The 22875-nt window shown below is 43.7% G+C and overlaps 1 protein-coding gene across 1 annotated transcript; it reads right to left on the bottom strand.

The window, feature by feature from the left end:
* Positions 1–835: 835 nt before the first annotated feature.
* BFSP1 (beaded filament structural protein 1) lies at positions 836–21685 on the bottom strand. The gene is made up of 8 exons (XM_009930098.2): positions 21155–21685; positions 13765–13825; positions 10206–10301; positions 9259–9351; positions 8444–8551; positions 5797–6017; positions 4325–4410; positions 836–2363 (listed from the first exon to the last, which is right to left on the bottom strand). Exons 1-8 carry the CDS (start codon positions 21523–21525, stop codon positions 1417–1419), a joined length of 1983 nt encoding a protein of 660 aa, XP_009928400.1. The 5' UTR covers positions 21526–21685; the 3' UTR covers positions 836–1416.
* Between the last annotated feature and the right edge of the window lie 1190 nt (positions 21686–22875).

Genomic DNA, 22875 nt, shown 5'->3' with positions numbered 1-22875 from the left:
ACCTGTCCATTTCAAAGAAGAAGGTGCCACTTTTTAACAGACATAATAGTCACAGTAGCTTAGATGCTATACCTGCATTGAAACTCACTAATGAAAAACCCAACAGAATATCAAAGGAAAGTGTTGGGTGATGTGAGAAGGTAGTCCTGAAGTTCAGGCTCATTGGCTCAAATGGGATTTAGCCCCTCTCTGTCGCAGCTGACAGGAGTAATCAGCCACAAGGAAAAGGCATAACAGTGCTGAAAGCTGAAACAAAAACTTTGAGAACTGGGATGGGATTGGCGAAGGAACATGTGGAGCCCAACCTAGTAAAAGTACTTCAGTATGTACCTTGCTTTACTGGGATTAATTGTATGCCTGAAGTCAAACTGAGGCCTAAATGATGCATCAGCACTTTAAATAGTGCTTGCTATTTGCACACACACAAGTGAAGAATTTCTTTTCCTTTTTTTTTTTTTTTTCCTGATTTGAAGCTTTCTGGGAGCTGCAAGAGGCTGTTGCAGAAGTGTGGCTTATTGCTTCCCCAGGCATGGGGATGTGGGAAGGTGCCACTTGTTCCAGCAACCCGTGGAGCACCATGGGACTGTGAGTGGGCTGCGACAGGATCCTGTGGCCATGTTTGTTAAACTCTGTAAAATGCTACAGCCTGAGGAAATACTTAACAAGAAAATACCAGAACACAGTCTTTTGAGTTGGCTGCAGTCTGCTCAAAAGCTTGTTGGCATTTGTCAATACCTTAGTTGTGTTGGTGAAGGACAATGCCTTCAGTATCTTATAAGGGTTATCCCCCACTTTGGTGGAATTTCAAGTTTTATTCTGAAAAGATAAGCAGAGAGTTTGTCTTTAGATCCAAAAAGAAAGGTCTGCCAAGCTCATCTCTATTTAAAGACTGTAAATGAGAATTTGGAATAGGTTATTTAACAGGTATCCAGCCCTTCCCCTGGAAAAACTCATGCACACCCAGTCAGTTGACACTTACTAGTAGGGACCATCAGTCAAACACAAACCCACAGCGGGTATCTTCTGTAGAAGGCAAAACTTTTATTAAATGAACCAGATGTCACAAGTTAACATTTGCAGCTGTCTGAGAGATGGGGAATCGTACGGCAGCTATAGGAGCAGTAGATGAATACGCAAATTTGTCCCAGATGCTGTGGAAAGCCAGGCAGCTCTGTAATAATAATTACTTTCAACTTGTCCTAATCATGAAAATCAGTTGCATAGGATATGCCTATTACTTGTTGCCCTGGAGTGCTTTGGCCATTGTACCAAAGGTAAGCCTACATCAGACAGAACTGCCATCAAGGTATCAATCTGTTCCATACCAAACAGCAAAAATCTCACTACTGTAGCATTCGGTCAGGAAAAAAACCAGTCATTTAATAACTATGCCAGACAAGGGTGTATATGTGTCACTTAAGAGCCTTTGTCACCTGGTTTCTTCTTGCTTGTCTTCTCTATCATCGTCTCCACAATCATTGCTGTCTCTTCGTACGTCTGAATTCTGTCATCTGAAAACTTCTCAATGGACTCCACTACCTCCACCTTCTCATAGCTCATGGAGCCAGGCAAGCCTGCTTCCCTGAACAAAAGGCCCTGCTTATCTTCTCGCTCATATTCTGTCTCTCGAAGGACTCCTGGCTCGGTTGGGCTTATCAGACCGGGGGAAGGAACTCTCTCAGGCTCAGAGATGTCTGGATACTTTATGATTTGCTCTATTTTTCCTCTTGTTTTTTTTCCCCATTCAAGCATGTCTTCTTTCTCTTCCTCCTTCTGTTTATCCTGGAGTTCAAACTCTTCCCTCCTTTCACAGATAGCCCCTTTCTCTTTTTCTGATGGTTCGGCAGGTTCTGGCAGCTCCGGTATGGGCTCTACATCACCACCGTTCATCACCTTCCCATTGCTGGTGGAAACTGTGATTCCTCCCCCAGGTGGGAAGGAGGGGGCCAAGATGCAAGGTTCTTCATAGCCTTCCTCCCCTGTTACCAGCACGTAACGCCCTTTGGGATGGGCATCAGGTTTGGGCTCTGGTCTCTTGTAGGCTCTTATTTTCTCCCTCACAATGTTACAAAATTTATCAAAGGCTTTACTTATCTGGGCTCCATCAGGTACATCCTCTGGGCCTGTTTCTTTCTCATCAAGTTCTAATCCTTCCTGCCCAGGTTCATATGTGACTGAGCCTTCGTGCCTAAACTCCAGCTGATCTTGGTCAAAACCTTCTGGAGTTCTTTCATACATTCTTTCAGGCGAGAGACCGTCGGTTATGTCTTTAGATATCAGCTCCTTTTTCCTGGCAATTTTCTTTGTCAGAGCTTTTTGTCTGGGCTTTACACTGGCAATATCTTGCATGGCCTGGGTGATATCTATGGAAAAATCAAAACAAAGCAAAGAACAAACAATGCTGAACACAGTCACTGCAAATGCTGGAGCTGCCTCTCACCCTCCTGCTGCAGGTGGAGAGCTGAATGGAGCAGCAAATGTGAGCACAGCTTCCATCAGCACATTAAACAACCTCTTCTTTTGTGTGGGCCCCCTTGGCCAAGTAGCCATTTTGCATCTGAGGTCACCACTGCCATACACAGTGTGAGGACAGGACAACTGTGCATGTAAGAGAGGCAGCTGCACCTATCAGGCCTGCATTAATGCTCAGCAGGCACATTCAGCACCTGCTGCTGCAGTCAGGCTCAGCGCCTTCCAGGCATCATGGCAGGGTTTGGCCCTGTCAACTAGACAAGGAACTTCACCTCTTAAGGCAGAGACTGAAGCCAGGTGCCCAAAGTTAGAGGCATGGCCTGGCATAGGACTAAGTGGAAATAGCTTGTCTGGCTTTTACAACTCCTGCTAGGGTTTAGGGAGGGGGAAAAAAAAAAACCAAAGCCCTATTTAAAACCTTCCCGCTGAACACAGGGTTGCTGGGTGAGTGGTCCAGGCCTGATGGGAAAGTGAGTGTCATCACCAGCTCTTCTAGTGCTTCCGAAGACAAGCTCAACAGGGCGACACCTTGTCTTTGTGTCCCGGGGGGGCTAAGCGTGCCAGACACCTCCCCTCACAGCAATTTTGGGTATGGGCAGATGCAGGGAGGCACATCAGGAGGGACCAGTGAGCGGCTGGCAGAGACAGAGCTAAGCAGCCACCCAGTCAGCGGTGCAGTGCTGAGGAGCAATGTTTTGCCATCACTCGAACATTGATGTTGAGCTCTAGGCCCACGCAGAGGGAAGCCCTGCCTGCAGGCTGTGCTTCTGATCTCCTGGGCAGTCAGTAGCCACAGACCCCATGACAGCTCAGCAGCAGCAGCAGCAGCAGGAGTGCGGGCAGGCTACTGAGTTCCATGGCATGACAAGCTAGAGCAGAGGAGGCAGAGGTTGGTACCAGGAATTACGGGAACACAGGGACAGACAGATATTAATATGCTTTCTCCAAGACAGCTGTTTTGTCCCATGTCACAGGTACAGTAATGCACATGAAATCCCCTGCTCGCCTTGCAGGTAGGAAGCAGAGATGTGGCTAGAGACAGGCCAAATCCTTAGCGGGTATAAAACAACACTTTGTAGGACAGTAGCTATTTACAGCTGCTGAGGATTTGGCCTCAGGCATTATGGACACATTTCATAAAACTGCTACGGTTCACAAAGCAGTTACAAAAATTACAGCTGCACTCCAAAAAAACCCTGGTTTGAAAGTTTATCTCTGTTCTCAGGGCAGTTTGTTGTTAGTAAATCCACAGTGAGCCTTGGATTTAAGCTACAGTAACATCCTATATGTTAGTACCTGCAGCACCTTTCTGTAAACCAGCTCCCCACTTTGTTAAGAGCAGCCTCACTAGTTTAGTCCTGGCCATTTCCTTGTCACCAGGTTTACAAGCATCCTAATTCTAACAAGCAATCATTCAACATGGAGGAAACACTGTTCAGAGGAAACCAGGCCATGGGACGTAAACAGGCCCCAAAAAGTGTCCTCTGCCTGCCTGCAGCACTCAATATGCCCTGATGCTCTTTGCATGTGAGTAGTGTGGACCAACGACTTGCAACAAGTCAGCACAAAACCCTCAGCTCTTTCCACAGTTTCAGGTGCCTTTTGACTTTGCTCTATGATTGGCCTAAGTAGTAAATTGCAGAAATTAGCAAACAACTCTTTTGCTTGTGGTTTTGTCCTTTGACGGCTTGTCCCAAAGCCATTTAAGGTAAGCTGAAATTGTTGCATTTACTTAGCAAGCCTGGAGTCAGGCTGTCACAGCTGGTGTTCATATGGAAGACAAATGGAAAAACAGCTTAAAATACAAGGATGCTGCTCTTGACAGACACAGGAAGACATGTCACAGGTTTACCTCTTCCCCTCGAAGCTTGAGGCTGGACAGGTCTATAGATCTGCGTGAAGAGTGTGACTGGCGTTCCTGCTATAGCAGAGTTTAACCTGCCGGAGAAGATGCGCATCGGTCAGATGTCTCTCCCTCATTTCCATCAAGAGCAAGTGAAATTGCATGAAATGAAGCATGGAGGTTAATGAAATGTATTTCTCTGTGGTGAGGAGTCAAAGAGAATGACAGGGGCCTGTTTCTTGTCTGGGGAAAATCAACGCAGCCACAGCACCTTCACAGGAGTTAGGCTGGTTTCTACCAGCAGGAGACATGGGATGCTCCATTAGGCAAAGTACTCCAGTAATTAATTAAAACCCATAGCAACAGGCTTGTAATTTAGCACAGTGCTTTGAAAGGATGGGAAGATTTTGGATGGGCAGTCAATCCACCCCTACCAGAGGTCAGCGAGAGCTGTACATGCTGGCCAGTAAAATATGAAATTTGGTAGCTGTTACAATGTTACCTGCATATGCCTGACTTCAGAAGGGCAAGAAGAAAACTGAGCAGTCTTCCTTGGAAAATATTGGAGGAGTCAATAGTATTAAGGGTTAAAAATTAAAACTGAGGCTGGCCTATATGCAAACCAGTTACTGTATCTGTGGTCTTTCCAGTCTGCTGTGTCAGTATTTGAGAGAGTATATTGGCCTGTAGGGAGGATATACACCCTGTGTAGCTATGCAAGAGATGCACATTTTGATTTTTGATGCTGAGAATTACTGATCAGATACTCCTAACTGGAATGCAGTGTCCAAAAGGAGATGCTGAAAATTGATGAAATATCTGTTCCCCACATGTGAGATTGACTATTAGTGAGTGTCCTTTCCCTGCATCTTCTGGACCACCCAGAGCAGTGGTTTGGGCGCTCAGGGGTCTGGCCCTGCTGCATCTACTTGTGCAGGCAGCACTGGGCACCTCATGTGAGACTGACGGTTGACATTAGAGGGAGCCAGTACTCCTCTGTAGCTTTAAACACATCGCAATTCCTGCAAATTTCTTGTATTCTACATTTTTCCCCCTTGCTGGAAGAATGGGTTTGCTGTGAAGAGTCCTTTGCTTTACAGGACATTTGCCCTGTCTAAGCCCTGCAAGACCAACCTGCCTGTAAAGCCCCAGCAAGCTTCATTCATGAACACCCAGGCAGTGGAGAGGGCGTTCCAATTGCTTTCATATGCTCCTGACCTCTGTGCACTGACGCCAGGACAGTATATGGAAAGGAGACTGTGTGGAAAGGAGCAGCTCAAAATGGCTTTGACCCTTTCCTTGGCAGAGGCTTGACCAGATTTTGCATAATCTATTTAGATTCCTGTCCTTGGCTATCTACCATTGAAAAGTGTGAAATAGCTATAGTTTTGGGTGAATCAAATGCCCTTAAACATACATTTTCCAAAGGAGATAAAAGAGATCACTGGCCCCTTTGGGAGAGTCCAGAAATCCAGCCTTACCGGCTGTCCTCGTTCTCGATGATACGTTTGTACCGTTCCAGCTCGTTCTCCAGGGACTGCTGGTAGATCACGAGCTGGCGGCAGTCAGTCGTGTACTTCTCCAAGGTCCTCTCAGCCTCCTCTATGCCCTTCCTAAGGTTTTCAATCTGCTCATTGTAAAGCTGAATTTCATCATCGTAACTCTCCTGGGTGTTTTTAATCGCTTGCTCCAGCATGGTTGTCTGGTAAACAAAATTGGTGGGTGAAAGAAGCAGCTCTGAAGCATTCAGCATCCCTGTATTTCAAGGGTAGTTAAAGGCAAGACATGTTTTATTATGTGTGAGGCTGCATTGCTGAAACACAGTGGCAGTTTCACTGCATTTGTTTAGTTATTCAAAACCAAGAACTTCCTCCCAGCCCCCTTATCCATCCCAAGGCTTCTGTTCCACAGTAAGTATGACGGGATCAGCATGAACCAGGGGAACAGTTGTGTGATGTCTCCTGCCACATGCATGCCAGGCTGGCTGATGTCTCACTGCGTGACCCGCAGCTCACTGTGGTTGGCCTCACCAGGGCAGGCAGTGTCTTACAAGGAGAGCAAAAGTGCTTCACTGGGAAGATGAGCCTGGGCAAAACTCGTTCTTCCTTCTCTGTGGTCTGCAAACCAGGCAGTGAAGGTTAAGGAAGGGTTTCTCTGTAAACTAAAAGCTTCCCTTTTGAATTCAATTCCTTGGCTTATTTACTTTAGCAATAAAAATAGCTGCTGTACAGGAAAGCTTCAATGCTAGTCATTGGAGAGCACAGCAACCAGGGGGTGGCAGTAAGCGCCTGGCAAAAACAAGGGGCAGGAGTTACAGGTGGGATATTTGACAGTGTAATTCTGCTCTCACTTTCTTCTGCTATTTTTGGCTATTTATTATAGTTCCTTCACCACTTCGGGGTTTTTTTCCCTTTTCAAACAGCTTTTAAAGAGATGAATTCACAAAAAGCTAATGGGGCGATAACTGACTAATGGATTCTTCAATAATTGATTTATCTTTATATGTTTCAGACAAGATTTTCAAAAACCTTTTAAGAGCCTAAATTCAGGAGCTAAGTCCCTTGGCATTAGTTTGGCTATATTGCAGTGTACAAGTGGACCAACAGGTTCCACAGCCCCCTTTAGTGTTTAGTGCTCACAAGGTGGGGTCAATAACCTCTTGGCAACATGGTTATCAGGTCCAGAAACAGGAAAGCAAAGGAGCTCAGGGACATCTCAGTCATCACATCCAGCCTTCACATCACAAGCAACCATGTCATTGACCTCCACTCATAAAATTATTTCACTCTTTTAATCTCAAGGCATGAGAATGAATGAATTAATAAACTCTTTCTAAATGGGACATGAAGATTTGATTGTGAAAGCAGCAAGATTAATTGCCCAGAGAGTGCCTCTCTCTGTCTGCCAGCAGAAGGCTGATTTTCTCCCCTTTTTTCTACATTGAATCATTATCTCACTTATCACTATATTGATTTTTGCCCTTCCCAGAGCGCATGTGTCCTTTCCACCAGAGCATCAGACATGAGAAAGAGACCAAGGAAAAGACCTGGGGGTAGCACTGTCCCCAAGTGCCCTAGTGAAAGAAATTATGCTCAGGAAGTTAAGACCTGCTGCTGTGGCTGTCCAGAGGAATCCAAAATCCCACCAAAAGGTGTTTTATGCCAGTGTATCAGTCCTCTCACCCCGGATAGACAACTCGAGGCACAAAGAAAACTGTACTTGGGGGCATGAGGTGGTCATTCTCCACCTCTGTCTGCTAAGAAATATTCAGCTGCATGGAGGCAGACCTGCCATTGGCAATTATCCAGGTCTGGTTTCTATTCACTGTAGCCTTTAGCTGCTCCTCCATCTCCTGCCACCCACATCTCTGCACTGCACTCTCACTTGGAGACACTGGCTGGAGAAGGAAGGTTCACTTATGGCAGGTTTGGCTGGGAGATGGGCAGGAGCAATGAGTCAAAGTCTTGGTCAGTCATTTTTTGCAAATCAGAATTTGGCAAAAAGCAGATGGTTTCGGTTTCGGCTGGTAGTGTCTAAGCACAGGAGAGGCGTTGACTTAGTGCTTAGTAGTGACAGGGATGAACACAGGATGCCAAATGTAGCTCGACACCTATGTCAGTTTTGATTCCAAGTTTTGATACCAAGTCTGTCCAATCCTTCTCACAGCAAGCTCAGCACTGGATGTGGCACTGATGGAAAGGACTGGGCAGAGCCCTGAAGATCCCCCTTCATTTTTCATGGAGCTAATTTCCAGCCTGAGCTCAGTAAGAAAGAAAGCGAGACCAGCCCTGTGTGACTTTTCCATCCATGACCTCCTGCTGACTTTGTCCTGCAAGAATCCAGTTGCAATGTGGAAACCTTCTCCCACCAGCTACTCTGATAAGCAAAGACAGCTTCATTGTGGCTACGATACCTACAGCCCTCCCTGGCCATCTACACCTGACAATTTGGACCACTGAGAGAATGGGAATGAAACAGCTGAAGATGGAAAACTAAAAGGAAAACACACCTCCAAGTCAACTGACTTCACAAGACCCTGTTAAAGGCCTCCCAGGTTTTTCTATGTGACCTAAAAAGAGCAGAGTTCATGAGCATCATGGTTGTGTTTATGGCTAGTGATGGCAGTACCTCTGTCTGCAGTTTGTATTTCTGCGCCTGTAGCTGGCAGAGGATGCTCTTGTATTCCTCCAGCTGGCTCTGCAGAACAGGGATCCTCCTCTCTGCTATCAGCTTTTCCTGGTTGGAAGAAAACAACAGGAAAGTATGTTTCACTCTTTTAAAAAGAGCCAAAAGAATTTCCACTACTGGAAACAAACTGTAAAGACAAACAGAAAATTACAAAAGACAAATAAGAAGCTGGGTATTAAACCTCAAGTAAACCCCTGTAGCATGGCTTTAAGAATGAAAGCTGTCAGATGGCAGGACTGTAGAAGTACAGCTTATGTTAAATTAGATGCTGTAGATACAGCTGTTCATATCTTCTTCCAAATAATAAAAGTTCTTGGCATAGCCACTCATACTGGTGGGAATCACCAAGTTTTCATCTAGCATGTATCATTTTATTTGATTTACAAATTTTCACCACATCTCGCCCCGTCAGAACAAGATTTACTTTCTCTGTAAATACTCATATATCCTGCCAGCTCCTCCTCAGATAGGATGCACAACTATTTCAACTACCTTTGAACTAGCCATTTTGGAGGCTAATACATATGCTGGCGGGCACCTGACTAACACAATCTCTCTTCTCCTGATCAATTCAGTTTTCCAAAGCTACAGTTAGTTTTTTCTCTCATATTCAGTATTCAGTACTTACTTACTCATAGTTGTTGCAGTTTTCATCCAACCTTGGAATGGGAGTTAGAGGATCTGGGATGCTTTAGGAGTAAACATTCTCTCTTTCTTACTTAGAGCAGCGTGTATTTACTGACAGCAATACTTACCTCACATATGCCAGTGGTTATAGGGGACACACGAGGGGTTGTCTGGATGATCTGCTGCAAAACATTGACGTAGGTCTGGATTTCCATAAGGTTCTGTGGTGAAGTAAAAAACATTTTCATCAGAAAATGCCATAGCAAGGTGCTCCCTTCAATGTGCTCCACTGCTGGGGCTTATTCCTAGATATTTACTTCTTTTAGCATATAAAAATCCAGTTCATGTTCAGACTTGGTTTTGGAATGTGGTTTTAGACCTGATTTTGGGTGCATGTGTGCTAACAGTTTCATCATGCTGAGGGTACATTACAGGCATTTGGCTATATAGTCATCGTCTTAATTAAAGATTCTATGATTTCCAATTTCACAGGAGATATTCAAAATGAGAACCACAAATACCTTTGCATGTGGTCCAAAAAAGTAAGTAAGCCTCTTCTTTCAAAAGCAGCAAAGATGGGACAGTGGCGTGATCCCAAGCCTCACCGCTCCTCCGGGAAGGAGAAGGGAGCTGTATGTTTTAAAGTTGGCTGCAGTGTAATCATACGGCTACAGGCTTACGTCTGCCAATTAACTGGGATGCTCGGGCCCCGAAAACTGGGTGTCCCCCTCTAATGAAAGCAATAGCTTCTTAGCATGAAATAAAAGACAGCTTGACCAGCACGTTGGGTTGAATCATGATAACAAGTCAACAAATTCAAGACATTGCTACAGCTGTAGGCATGAGACCCTGAGGGAGTCTGTTTGAATGCTTGCAGCCATCCAGCCATTGGGCTTGACCTCCACACTGCAGCTGTTGTGCCCACTGAAAATATATAGTGTTATATTTACCCACCAAAACACAAACGGGATTTGCTTTAATTTGCCACTAGAATAGACCATGGGGAAGGGCAAGTCTTCACACATGTTTCTAGAAGGAAGAGCTAAAGAAGATGGCAAATTCAGCCATCAGTTACCTTCTTGTATCTGTCCTTTGTGGCATTAATGTCATCCTGCAGGAACTGGGACTCGATCTGCAGCTCCAGGTTGCACAGCAGTGCTTCATCAGCTTCCTGCAATGCAGAGACACATGGTACAGTCAGTACACATGGCTGGAGTGCCAAAACCACAGCAGCCACTTAGCCATAATGTGAGTCGTTGCACATGCATAGCAGCCTGGGTGGAGAATTAAAGCCTACTGGGAGAAACAAAAGTATTATGAAACCAGCAAACAACAGGCACCTTATTCATTGTGTTCTCCCATTGTACACACTGCTTGTCTGGCACTGGCACTGTCAAAATATGTTTACCATATGCTTTATGAATGCTGGGAGCCAAGTAACAGACACTATGAAATACCAGTCTTTGATGCTAAAAGCTTGCAATGGCGCATGAATCTTGAACCAATGACATGAACAGACTAAGACATTGATTTTTCTAGTGTTTATGACAGGACTTGAGGTATTGTGCCGCCTTTTTAATATGTCCAGTAAAGAAGCCCTTATAAAGAAAACCCAGGATGGTCCAAAGTATTTTCACTCTCTTTGGTGTGTTTTCAAATATCACAAATGTTTGTCAATTTGGAGCCATTTCTGGAAATAAAAATGACAGATGAGAAAGTCTGGAAAAAATCACCTTGCTGCAGAAGTTTCTAATACATCAGGATTTCTGAGGATGAAAGTTCATATTGTCCAATTAATTCTGAGGCCAAAGCATATGACTAGCAATCATGATCTCAAAGTACATAGGTATAAGTGGCACCAGTATTTAAATCCAGTGAAATTTCCATTTCTGTTCAAAGGTCTAATTTAAATTTTTCCTGTTACGTTACTTAATACAAACCCTTGAATATAGAATAATTTCCATGGAACTTGGCAATATATTTTACAAATATATAAGTATGAAGGGAATAGCTTTATTTTTCTACTTAATGCATGCCTCCTTGGGTAGGTTCATCATTAACTAATACTGTAAAATACTGCTTTTGAGAAAGTATCTTGAAAGTTGTCAAATCTATCTTCGTTGCAACTCTGCAAAACTTGTCAGTTCCTCCACCAGTTTGCAATTGGCCTCAAGAAAGTCTCCATTTCTGCATTTAACTCAAAGTATTAAAAAAAAAAAATTTAAAGGTGTCCCTTTAAAATTACCTATGTGCCATTACCAGCTGTAAAATTGTCTCCGTGAGTGGATCACGGGTTGCAAATAAACCACTGAAATCTATGGGTGCAGCATATGACTTGGTAGAAGGGGATTTTTCTTTTTGCACGTGCACAGCTTGGGCTATTCCAAAAATGTGTAGATGTTAGCTGTGTCATTAGGCTCCCAGCCAGAGACCTCTCTAGCAGTCTCTCTGCTTTGTGTAACAGTGGCTGATTCAGACACATCCGGACCAGCACATTCGGAGTTGGTCATCAGGAATGCCCGCTGCTTTTCTGCACTCCTCTGCCTTCCTATTGAGAGGAAGATCAGCAGGACAATGGCCATGTTGGGAGGTTTGGGGGGGAGCCAAAAAAAGCCCCCAGGCCCCTAGATAGTACCAATAAGCAAATATTTCTGCCTGTAATAAGCAAAAGCAGAGCTCGGCTTTCCAAATGTTCCTTCAAAGGGGAAAGATACTTTTGCTTTTATTCCCTGCTTTCAGATAGACCAGCTTCATTGATGATGCTGTATAGTGCAGTGCCTACACATTTTCTTCTGAACTTTGCAGTATTTGCTATTCACTCAACTTCTGAAAAAACATTCTGGTTTAGGTGCTCATTTCAGAACATGGATCCATGTGCTGCAGCAGCATTTTCATCTATTATGGAAGAGAAATCCCTTAGATCTCTCCAGAATCAGTGTTTGCTGATTTTCCAAAATGATTCTCCATCTGTCGGAAAAGGCAGGAGTTTACATCTGCACATGCAGGTTTCAGGCTATGTGTTGGGCACTGTACAGAAAATCAGCTGTGTTCCCTCCAGCATTTGGTGCCCCAATGCAAGGAGCTGCTGCAACAGGGACAGCCACAGGCAGCCCAGACACAGCCTGGGATAAAAACACCCCCTGCAGATCAAGATCTTGTCAGCTCTGCCTGGGGTTGTCGAATGAATTCACTTTTCTTTAGCCACAGATTAGCTCAGAGGAACCGTGAAGATGGACCCACCAGCTCCAGCTACCCCTTACAAAATATTTGCCTCCACAAATATTTTTTAAGAGCTTGCAGGGTGTCCAAGAGTCCTGCTAGCACACTGGAAAATAGCAGTGATGCAGGATATCTAGAGCTCACTGGAGACAGAAATGCTAAAACACACATTTTTTTTTTAATATAAACCATGCATATCATTGATATGACAGTGCTCAAGCAGAACAGCTCCTGCCATTTGTAGCGGGAAATAAAAAAAAACTCTATTTAATCCACCTGTAATTGTTTCCCAGTACAGAAGATGAAGGATAAGATGTAAAAAGTAGAACTGAAGAAAGATATAATAAACTTTCTTCACTCAGATGAAATCTAGTAGCAAGAGAGGATGAATCAGGCTTTCTCAGTTTCACAGACCTGGTTTGGAAACTTCCTAAATATGTTAGTAAAATTTTATCTTTTCTCTGACACTTATTATTATTATTTCTCTTCCCATGGTATTAGTTCAGGAAAAGTACAGCTCGATATAAACATTCCTCATGTTTCACTGTGAAAGGAAAAAATCGGGGGGGTTGTAGCTTTTCTTTTATTTGTAAACTAATGGGAAGCTGAGGGTCTGTCCTGGGATGGGCTGACCATATCCTGCAAGGGACTGAGCAGCTTTGAGACACATCAGACTTCAAGACTTGGACACAATCAGCATTTTCTCATGCTGTGTTATCAGTACTTTAATACAGTAGCTGTATGAAAAAAAGGGGGGGAGGGGAGAAGGTATTTAGCAACAAACACATTTTTTCCAGTCATATTTCGGACTTTAAGAGATGTGCATTGGCTGCATGGTATGACTAATAAATGGGCTTTTCCTACCGGTGTGTACACTCTAATTCACTCAGAGAGAAATTGTCTTCCAAGTTAAAAAAAAAGAGTGTTGAAAGAGTTAAAAACCTAAACATGTGCCAGATCTTCAGCAAGGGTGAATTTGCAAAGTTCACATTGGACACACATATGTCAGCTCCAGGTCCTGAAATGAATGCAGGAGCCATTTGCTGATGCTCCAAAAGGAGTGTTAAGCAGTAGATCCTCCTAGTCCTTGGTCTTAACTGAAAAATTAGTGAAGTCTTGAGCACAGCTGAGGCTGTGGGCTGTAGATGGCATGTGCTACATGACCAAAATCAGCAGGACTCTACAGAGCAGGGCGCTACACAGTGAGTCTGCACATGCTGAGGCTCAGCCATTTGCACAAGGCTTAGGGAGGGGGATGAAGGGGACAGAGACCTTTTCACCAGTGCATAATGACAAGAAATGTCTTGGTCTGACATTTTATCTTCCCACTGCTTCTTCAGAGCAGCTTGCTGTAGTAAATGAAAACAAAGGAAAAAATGATAAAGACCTTTCCCTTTCCATTTTTCCAGGCTTACCTTATTAAGGCGTTCAAGGGTTTCTTTTAGCCTCTGCTGATATTCACGTTCATTTCTGTACCTGCAAATAGCACAAAGGAGATGAAGTTCAACAGTTCATCCTTCTGCAAACTGCACTGTCATCGGCACTATCGTGCACAATATATGCTTCATGCTAAAGCAGAATATGATTCTTGAAAGGGCCCAAAAGCTTTATTTATGCATTAGCATTAAATTTTTTTTTGGTCCCAGATGTTAAGTGTAGTTCCAGAATTGACTAATTTCTTGTCCTCAGATTACGTAGCAGAAGACAATGGAATGCCACACATTTGCTATCACTTTTTGAAGGAAAACCCAAGAATAGATTATTTACAATAAAAGTATATTCAACTGGCATTGGACTACAGTGACAGCCATTCATCAGTGGTTACTATGTGAGTATTTGCTACACTGGCACATTAGCATTTAACTACATTGTACTTGGTTTTCTGTTCTACCTGATGTTGTTCAATAAGCATTTTCATGACAGACACATTAAACACAAAGGTTGCAATTTCACAGATTGAACGTGTATGAATAATGTTATATTAGGATGCTTTGATGGATCAAGCTTTGTGTCCTCTTTAATAGCAATTCATATTTTAGCTTGGTCAAAATCACACGAGTCTTAGTAAGGACTGCATTTAGCCAACTATTCTTATGCATTTATAAAATGTCCACAAGTGCATAATGTGCATGTTCCTCTACTGAGTGAACAACAGATGTATATTGTGTTTATCTCAGAGGAAACAGCACATATTCTTTAAGAATAAGGGCTCTGTATTTGTACATTAGATAGAATTATCTTCTAGAAAATCCTTTTAGCTGCAGAGTACAAAACTGCCTAATTGTTGATTATCATTGTTTATTCCTTTCCCTAAATAAACTATATATAAAATGTTTAATAGGAGATATAGTTTAATGAGACCCCATTAAAAAAAAAACCCAACAAAACAGCCAGAAGCATCTTATAGTACAAGGCAATGAGACTTTGCCATCAGTACTGAACAAGTGGCTCATCAAACTCCATCTGCTGCCAGTGCCAAAGTACATAAATAGAGTCTATTCCTGTTTAACCCTTTGCTTTCCCTAAAATAACAGAGATACAGAGATATAAAAAGCTCTCATTTTCTTACTTTCTACAAGAAACCCTCACAGTGGGTGACAAGTCAACTCTGGCAGTGAATGTCCTTCATTTGCAGTACAAGCAATGGACATTAGCACAAACATGAACCCTGGCTGAAATTCAGAATTGAACATAACCCCTTGCCTGTCTTCTGAAATCATTGATTCAGCCCAGATATGCTGGAGGCATCTAAGGATCTTGCTCCAGTCAACAGGGAACTTGTCAGTTCCTAGACTGAACAGATCAAGGATCAAGTTATAATGTTTGTGTCAACCTCACTTCCTTCTTTTTATCCCCTGTAGGATGAACAGCCAACGTTATCCTCATCTCTTTTAACACGTCTTGAAAAGCTGAAGGGATAGGGTAACTCATGAACTGACCAGGACCACAAAGGAGGAACTCAGCAGAACAAAGAAATAGGCTCAACTTGGTGCTCTGGTTTCCCAACTTTCCCTTCCTTTGAAATCCCATAATATTAGCAGGGTTGGTCACTGGTCTGTTTTAAATTTTTACCATGAACAGCAAAGAAACAAGTGAAAATGATGAAGTTTTATTTCATTATCACTCCTACAAATTGCTGGGCCACCTCAGCTGAAGTGCTATTTTCTGACAAAATTAAAACAATGCCTTTTTGTCAAATTGTAGTAACATAGGGTTCACTTCCAAGGATACAACCAAGAACATTCAAGCTTCAAAAGCAAGACTGCCTTTGTTTCTGTCGTTTATTAAGTAGCTCACCTCCAACCAGTTTTCTGTCTATCTTATAAAATTTTTGTGTGCAGTTGACAATAAACACTTAATTAACTTAGATACTTTCTGACAACTGAGCGAGAATGAAGCAGATTGTGGCAGCTTGTGAAAATCAAATATACAGCTACAATAAAAGGCTGGATTTACACTACCAGTAATATACAAGATCCAACAGAGTCAGGGTCTAAACCTCATCCCTAATGTCATTCAGACCTGTTCAAATCTGCCTAGTTGCTAGGTCCTCACTTAAAAATTCTTTCAGTGACTGAAATATTCAGATACATTTTCCTTCACTCTCAAATAACACAAATACCTGCTCTGGCACACAACCATAAATCCACCTGGCAGCCTTGAGAGAGTTAGTATTGTGTGATTATCCTTTGAAGGAGGAATGCTTTTAAGTGATGTTCAATCTACTCCCGAAGCTCAGTGCAAAAGGGCTAAGGATCTCTTAGAAATGCTTCAGAGACCTCACAATGCCTCTGTGCCTGCTGAAATGTAGCTATGCAAGTGCAATGGCTGACAAATTGCAACCTGTTATGCTTCAATCTGATTTCAATGTTCAAGTCATTAGCTGGACATGTTTAAAAGAGGTCAAGCTTTTCCTAGATGGCTGCTGGTCAGCCTTTCCTGGACCTTCAGAGCCATGAGGTTCAGTTACTTCTTTTTTAAAAAAACCCTTCTCACCTAGTCAAGTAGCTTTAGGGGTGCAACAAAGCTTTTTGAACTGTTTATTAAAAAAAGGGATATTAATTGTTTTTTGCACAGGGGAAAAGCAATGGAGTGGAGGCCACTGCCGGGTTCAAACAAAGCCAATCAGAGCTTTAAAGGTTCCCTTTACCTCACCTCTCTTAGCTTAGCAGCTCTCTGTTGGCACACTAACAGATTTACAGATATTTGTTAAGCCCCTTGAGCCCCGCTACAGCTCGCGGCACCAGCCTGGTGAGAGCATTGGGCATGCAGGAGGGAAGCCCACCGCTAGGCTAGTTTCTCCACTGGGAAAGCATGGGTCCAGCAGCGCTGTAAATCTCTTTTCCCATCCCCAGCTGACAGACAGGCTGTGCTTGCTCTTAAAAGATGGGGCCAGGGCAAGGCCCTTTTTTTTTGGACCCAGCCTCTGCTTGCAGTGCAAGGGCTGGCTCCCCTCCAAAGAGAAAACAGTTACAATACATCCTCGTGATGCTCAATGGCCAGATACTCAATTCAGTGTCAAGCCTATGCCTTTAATAGAAAGAGAAATGTTGCCTCTCTCTTGAACCCTACTGAACTCTTCCAGCAATATATGAAGCCTCTTGGCTTGCTGCAAGCTGAGGTTAAACTTTTCTACTTTTCTCCTTTGTGCTTTCCCTGAGGCACTTCACCAGCCTTTTCTCAATAGAGACAGCAGTAATTTGGGTGCAAAAGAGAGCACAAACTGCAAAATGCTGGTCCTACAAGGGTGACGGACAGGGCATTAATGCTTGTGGATTATACCCTGAAAGCTAAGATGAGCCCCATGAGGGCTGTGCTCTACTGATTTATGAACAGATTTCTACCCACGTTATCAAGAAGCTGCTGTCGAGCAGCTGACAACCACAGGGCAAGATTTCAGCAGTCTCAGGAGGGGGTGGAGGACAGGCAGGACCTCCTCACCTGCAGCTGCAGCAGGACAAAGCTCTCCCTATCACCAGAAACGCAGCAGCAGTGCAGAGACAACCCCTACAGACAGGGCTTGAAGACGGCTTTGCCGATGGAGTCCCTACTGCTCCCTGTATCCCAGCTATCACGTTTTCCTACTTGTTTTTGTTTTCTCTCACAGGTGTTGGGTCTCCACTGCAGCCCCAAAGGGTGTCAGCTCATCAGAGCATCACCACGCGGTGCAGCTTGGAGAACACCGTGCCAATTTCTGTGCCTAGCAACTTCCAGGGAATCATAGTGCATGCAAACCCCACAAGATTAGCAGTGAATGGATTTTAAATGAAACAATTGACTAGCAAGACTTTTAATTTCTGAAGTTAATTAATCCTGTTCAGTCAAGGGTGCTAAAATCTGGGTTTCAGCATCCTTCCTACTATCATGGAGAGAGAAATACAGTCCTTTCCCACAGCTGATGCAACATTGCTACAATAATGGTGCTCAATAAAATTAGCATAATTAGTCTTTTTATAACACACATCCAAACAATTCCTAGCGATGGGTTTTTTTGCAACTTCAAGAGAAAGAATTCTCCACTGGTACAGTCTGAATTATTCATGTTAATGTGAAAAGCTATGAATGTGACTACAGAGGATTTAAAAATAAATTTTAATGTAAGATCTACTTTTCAACAGTTCATGCACATTTAATTGTACAGACCTGGTAGTCCCAGGCCCTATTGTGTCTAAATGTAGCTTTAAAAGGTTTACTTACAGATATAAATCTATTTCCCAAATTGTGAATGTAAAAGAATGGGTTGTAAGAGCTAAAATTCTTCACATTAGTGAAGGACACAGACATTTGTCAATTAATTGGAACACGGTGCTCCACTCTAAGAGATTTTGTTAATCCTAGTGTGCCAAAAGTAGATGCTTTATGTTTCAAAATGAAGCAAGAAACCTGCACTGCCTGCTGCGGACTGAGCACAGACCCAGGTAGGAGAGCAGGTCTTCAGCACAGGAATGCTTCTGGTTTCAGTAGCATAGCAAGGCCCTAACATGGCACAGAAGATTAGTCATCCCATATTTTGTTTAGAGAGCTTTATTTATAAGTTTAAGTAGTGAAATCATAGCCATCAGGATGGCTTTGAGCTAGAAACAGGGTAGGCAGAGTACACAGTGTCAGAGCACTAGCCTTGTTTTAATGCCTGCAACTCTAAACCCAACTAATTTTTTTCAGATGCTGAAGGAAGTTTGCTGTCTGTCTTCAGGTCAAATTCAGCAGCTCCCAAAAGAAAAAAATAAAACCAAAATTCACTTCTTGATGTAAACCAAAGACAATTTGGTTAAAAAGCAGCCATTGCCCTTCCATTGTAACAGCCCTGTGTATGTTCAATTTTTAAATTGCAATGTTGTTGGCTTGGATATAGTCAAAGTTTCCTTTTTACTTTTGTTTATGGCTGCTGAGTGAACATCCCAGGACTGTATGACAAGGCACCATGCATTTTTTCTAAGAAGTCACTAACTACTCCTGTAACAGGTCCTAAATCTCACTTTCAAAAAGCACAGCCCCTTCTCTTGGTGTTTTGCCCCCAAGGATTTTCAATATCCTGTATTCTTCCCCACCTATTTATAGCTTGCGTAAAGGAACTGTAAGAAAAAGTGATTTATCTTTGTGTGGGATCGCTAATCCTGCTGTTAGGGAACTATACAGGCAGTTAATCCACAAACTGCTCAGGTAGACACAGGAATCCATTAAAAGGTAGCCAGGAAAAACTAATTTTTTTCTGGCCAGTTTTTCTTGCAAGTTGTTGAAATCAAAGAGGGAGTTGAGGGTTTCACTGCACTGACTCTTAGCCTGCCTGAAATACTCCAGACAGAGAAAAAGCATTTTTGCCCAGCTATATCATAGCACTGCATATTTCTATATAGTTTGCACGTATTTTTAACTAATATGCAGCTAGACATTCAAGTACCGAGTCTCGTCAAAATCTCGTGGACACTGTGTAATAAAAACATGAACAAGTATCAGAGTCAACAGCTAAATTATAGCATTAGCTCATAGCTGAATTTCCTGCTCATAAATATTGGAATACAAAACTGCCTAATCAGGTGCTTATTACTCACTGGCGCTGAGTCAGGGGGTCGTGGACATCTGACCATTTCCAGCATTAAGCCTGAGTGCACCTGGATGGGCTATTCTCTGCTGTCAGATGAGAAAGAGAGATCAGGGCTTAGCATTTCTATAGCTGTGCCGTAGCTCACAGCCCCCATAAGCTGGTCTCATGACAGCCCACTGAATTGGGTTGGAGATATTATTTTTTATTTTTTTAAAAATTATTTTTAGCTGGCTCATTTTCTTGATTCAAATCTCAGGGTGGCCCCAGGAATAGCTGTGGCAGCACAGCAGATCAGGCGGTATGCGCCAAGCAGTGTGCAGGGCTGCGGAGGACAGGGTGAGGGTGCATTAGGACTGTACAGCTGCTGATAAGAGATTCATCATCTGACCATGGCCTAAAGATGCAGATGGCCTCGACGTCAATTATCTCGCATCTGTTTTCTGGCTCTTTCCAGTTGAAAAATTATTGGAGACAGAAAAGGAAAATATTATCAGTCTTACACTTTCTAGCCCAGAGGAGGGGAAAATCAGTGGAGGATCAAACTGAAAAATCCTGTGGTTTGGGCAAGGTCAAACAAAAAGCCTGTGATGGAGACAAGGGATGAAATCTTGAAGGACTTGTATTTCTGCAGCAGCAAGACAGTGCTCCAGATGATTTGCCTTTTGCCTTAAAAAAGTTTCTGGTGAGTGTGGTAAGCATTACCTGGGAATGGCTGCACTTCTACCAAGACTGTTTGTTGAAAATGTTTCATTTTTTTCTCCTTCCCATCACTGACAGTGAGTAGTGTTTCTAAGCTAAAGCATGTTCTATGGAGTTCATCCCTTACCCTATGGTGGGGAGGATGAAAAGGTCCTCTTCAGTCTCCATGCTGCTGCCAAATTTTCCTGGGTGAACTAGCCAGATAGATATTTAGGGGGAAAAGAACCTGACCAATAAGTAACAGGAAGCCAAGACCCTTCTCTCCTGTGAGCAGTCCTTTTATGAGCAATACTCACCAAGTCTCATTGTGTAATTAATTAAGCAACATGGTCAAAACTGTCTGCTAGTGAAGGGAAGGGACTAGACGTTTCTGGAAGCACTTATATGCTTCAGCCCCCAAGGCTCCTGCTCTTTGATTTATGGTGCTGCTAAGGTCAAAGGGGTGAAGTTAGGTGAAATGTGTTCTTACAGCTGTTGCTTTAGTAGCATGAGATGGAAATAGTAGGATGTAAGTAGGGAGAGGAGGGTAATTAGGCAAATTTTACATACCAGGAAAAAAAATTATTTATTTTCTTTTCATCTCACATCTGTAATGGCTGGCACAGACTGGCCCAGGTGCCTCACAATGCCTGTAAATAACAGTTTCTCAGAGATGTCCTACACATTTCAGGAGATCTTGGTGCTGCTCAGACACAAGACTTGCTTCGAGCCATTTGGGTTTTAATTGGGTTATTCCCTCTTTGCAGCTCAGAGCACAATCCTCCTAAAGCTAATGAGCAACAGCAACTGACGTGTGCTACAGTGAGGACCTGCTGCCATGGAAGGGAGAGGGTAATTACCCGTCTAGTAGCAATGAGACCATGAAATGCAGAGCTGGAACTTCCTAAGTCCTAGCACCTTGCTTTTCACCATAGGCTTATGTGCCATCCCCGGCTACAAGTCTGATACACGTGGAGAGGCATCACCCATCCATGAGAAGCAGCCAGTGACACCAAACCCATCCTTACTACAAAGATTAACTATGGAAACAATACCACCTATCCTCCACCGTTCGCAACCCTTACTTGTTGCGGTACTCATCGAGCATGCGCTGGGCATCCTTCTCCTCCCGCTCCAGCTTGGCTCGGTCGGACGCCAGCTCCCGCATTCGCTGGCGGTTGAACTCAATCTGCCCAGCGAAGGCTTCATCCAAGCCCACCAACTCATCCATGCGCTGGAAGGTCTCTAGCTGCTTGCGCAGGATGGTATTGCGCTGCTCCAGCACGCGCGCCCGGTTGATGTAGCTGGCAAAGCGCTCGTTGAGCTCCTGCAGATTCTCCAGGCCTCGGGCTTGGGCCAAACTGTCGAATTCAGGGGAGCCTCGCAGCTCATCGTAGGCATCCGACCGCTCATACTTCTCCTTGCGCACCTCACGGAGGAAGCTGCTTCTGTACATGGCTTCGGGGGGGCTGTGTGGTGCCGGGGTCCCCTCTTGCGTGCCTGCCTGTCTCTCCAGTTTGGATCTGAATGATGTGGGGGGGGTTTGGGGAGGAAGAACTGAACATAATCACCCCCCCAGATGATTAGGACTTGTCTCCAGGGCGGTTTGTGGCACTAAAGGCATCATCTGCAGCAGTGAACTAAATAAATCCCAATGGCCCCGCCTTGGGGCTGCCCATCTGGACGTCAGCAGTTCGGAGGAGCAGCAGGTATGGGGGAGTGAGGCGCTTTTCTTTTCGAGCATTGCAATTGTGTATGGCCAGAATAAAAGAGAGCAATGTCCAGCTTTTGCCCGGCGGATTAAAGCATTATCCACAGACAACAAAATGAGTGCTTTGCAGTTTCAGAGGCTGAGCTCAAAGCCTTTCATGGTGTGCTGGGGGGAGAGCTTTCTCCCATGGTGGTGTCCCCAGGGCTGTGCGCAGAGGCCTTCTGCTGAGCCAGGATTTTGGTATGAGTAGATGGCAGTGCTTGATTTTTGTTATTTGACAGTTTTGTCATCCTTTAGGATGATGGAATGCTGTATAAATGTCAGTGTGACTCGTGGTCCAAGTACAAGATTTGGCCATTTGGTTCTCACTTCATGCTTCTTCAGACCAGCCTTTTCTGCAGGTTATTTCTACCTGGCATGAGAGGCATCAAAGTAGCAGTGGTATTAAAAGTCCCGTGCTTAATAGGGCCCTGTTGGGAGGCCTGTTTCCTTGGGGATAGCCAAGTACCATGTCCTCAGGTGACTTGGTGGACGTACCATATTATCCCATGGGGAGCCACCATCCATCTTTCCTTCCTTCCCTTCACTCCCACCATAATAGAGTCTCATGTGCTGCCATTCCCTGAGAGGCTTTAATTTCTCTGGAAGTGATGGATGTATTTCCTCTAGTACTTTTTTCCCAGTCTTTCCCTTAGCAAAATCCTGTTTCTTGGACTGGTCTTCCAGAAGCACATCTACTCACCCAGCTGAAAAGCCCAACAAGACAGTCCAATGTTGAGATCTCTGTTAATAATTTATTTACATAAAAGTTACTCCTTCATTATTTAAGGGACACATCTAATATGACTATTCAAATTGCATGTATTGGAACCTTAATAGGTTCCAGAGAGTGGCCTCACAACGGCAAGTGCAGAGGCAAAGAAAGAAGCTGGGTGCTCAGGCAACTCTAAAGTTTGGGTTCTGTGTTATTAAATCTGTATCAAAAGGAAAAAAGATTCATTAGAAGTTTTCTGCATCTTTTCTATTCTGCTTCAGATTGTTTGGAAGTGCAATGAGGAAAGAGCAGATGATCTTTCAGAAAATCAAACTAGGCTT

The sequence above is a fragment of the Haliaeetus albicilla genome, chromosome 7, assembly GCF_947461875.1.
Source record: "Haliaeetus albicilla chromosome 7, bHalAlb1.1, whole genome shotgun sequence".
In the NCBI taxonomy this organism is placed as follows: domain Eukaryota; kingdom Metazoa; phylum Chordata; class Aves; order Accipitriformes; family Accipitridae; genus Haliaeetus; species Haliaeetus albicilla.
This window is presented reverse-complemented; position numbering and strand designations above follow the sequence as displayed.

Coding starts and splice junctions, on each gene's coding strand:
- BFSP1 (XM_009930098.2), bottom strand. CDS start 21,525: ATGTACAGAAGCAGCTTCCTCCGTGAGGTGCGCAAGGAGAAGTATGAG. Junction 13,826..21,154: donor CTCGATGAGTACCGCAACAA/GTAAGGGTTGCG, acceptor TGCTATTTGCAG/GTACAGAAATGAACGTGAAT. Junction 8,552..9,258: donor TAACCACTGGCATATGTGAG/GTAAGTATTGCT, acceptor TCTTCCAACCAG/GAAAAGCTGATAGCAGAGAG.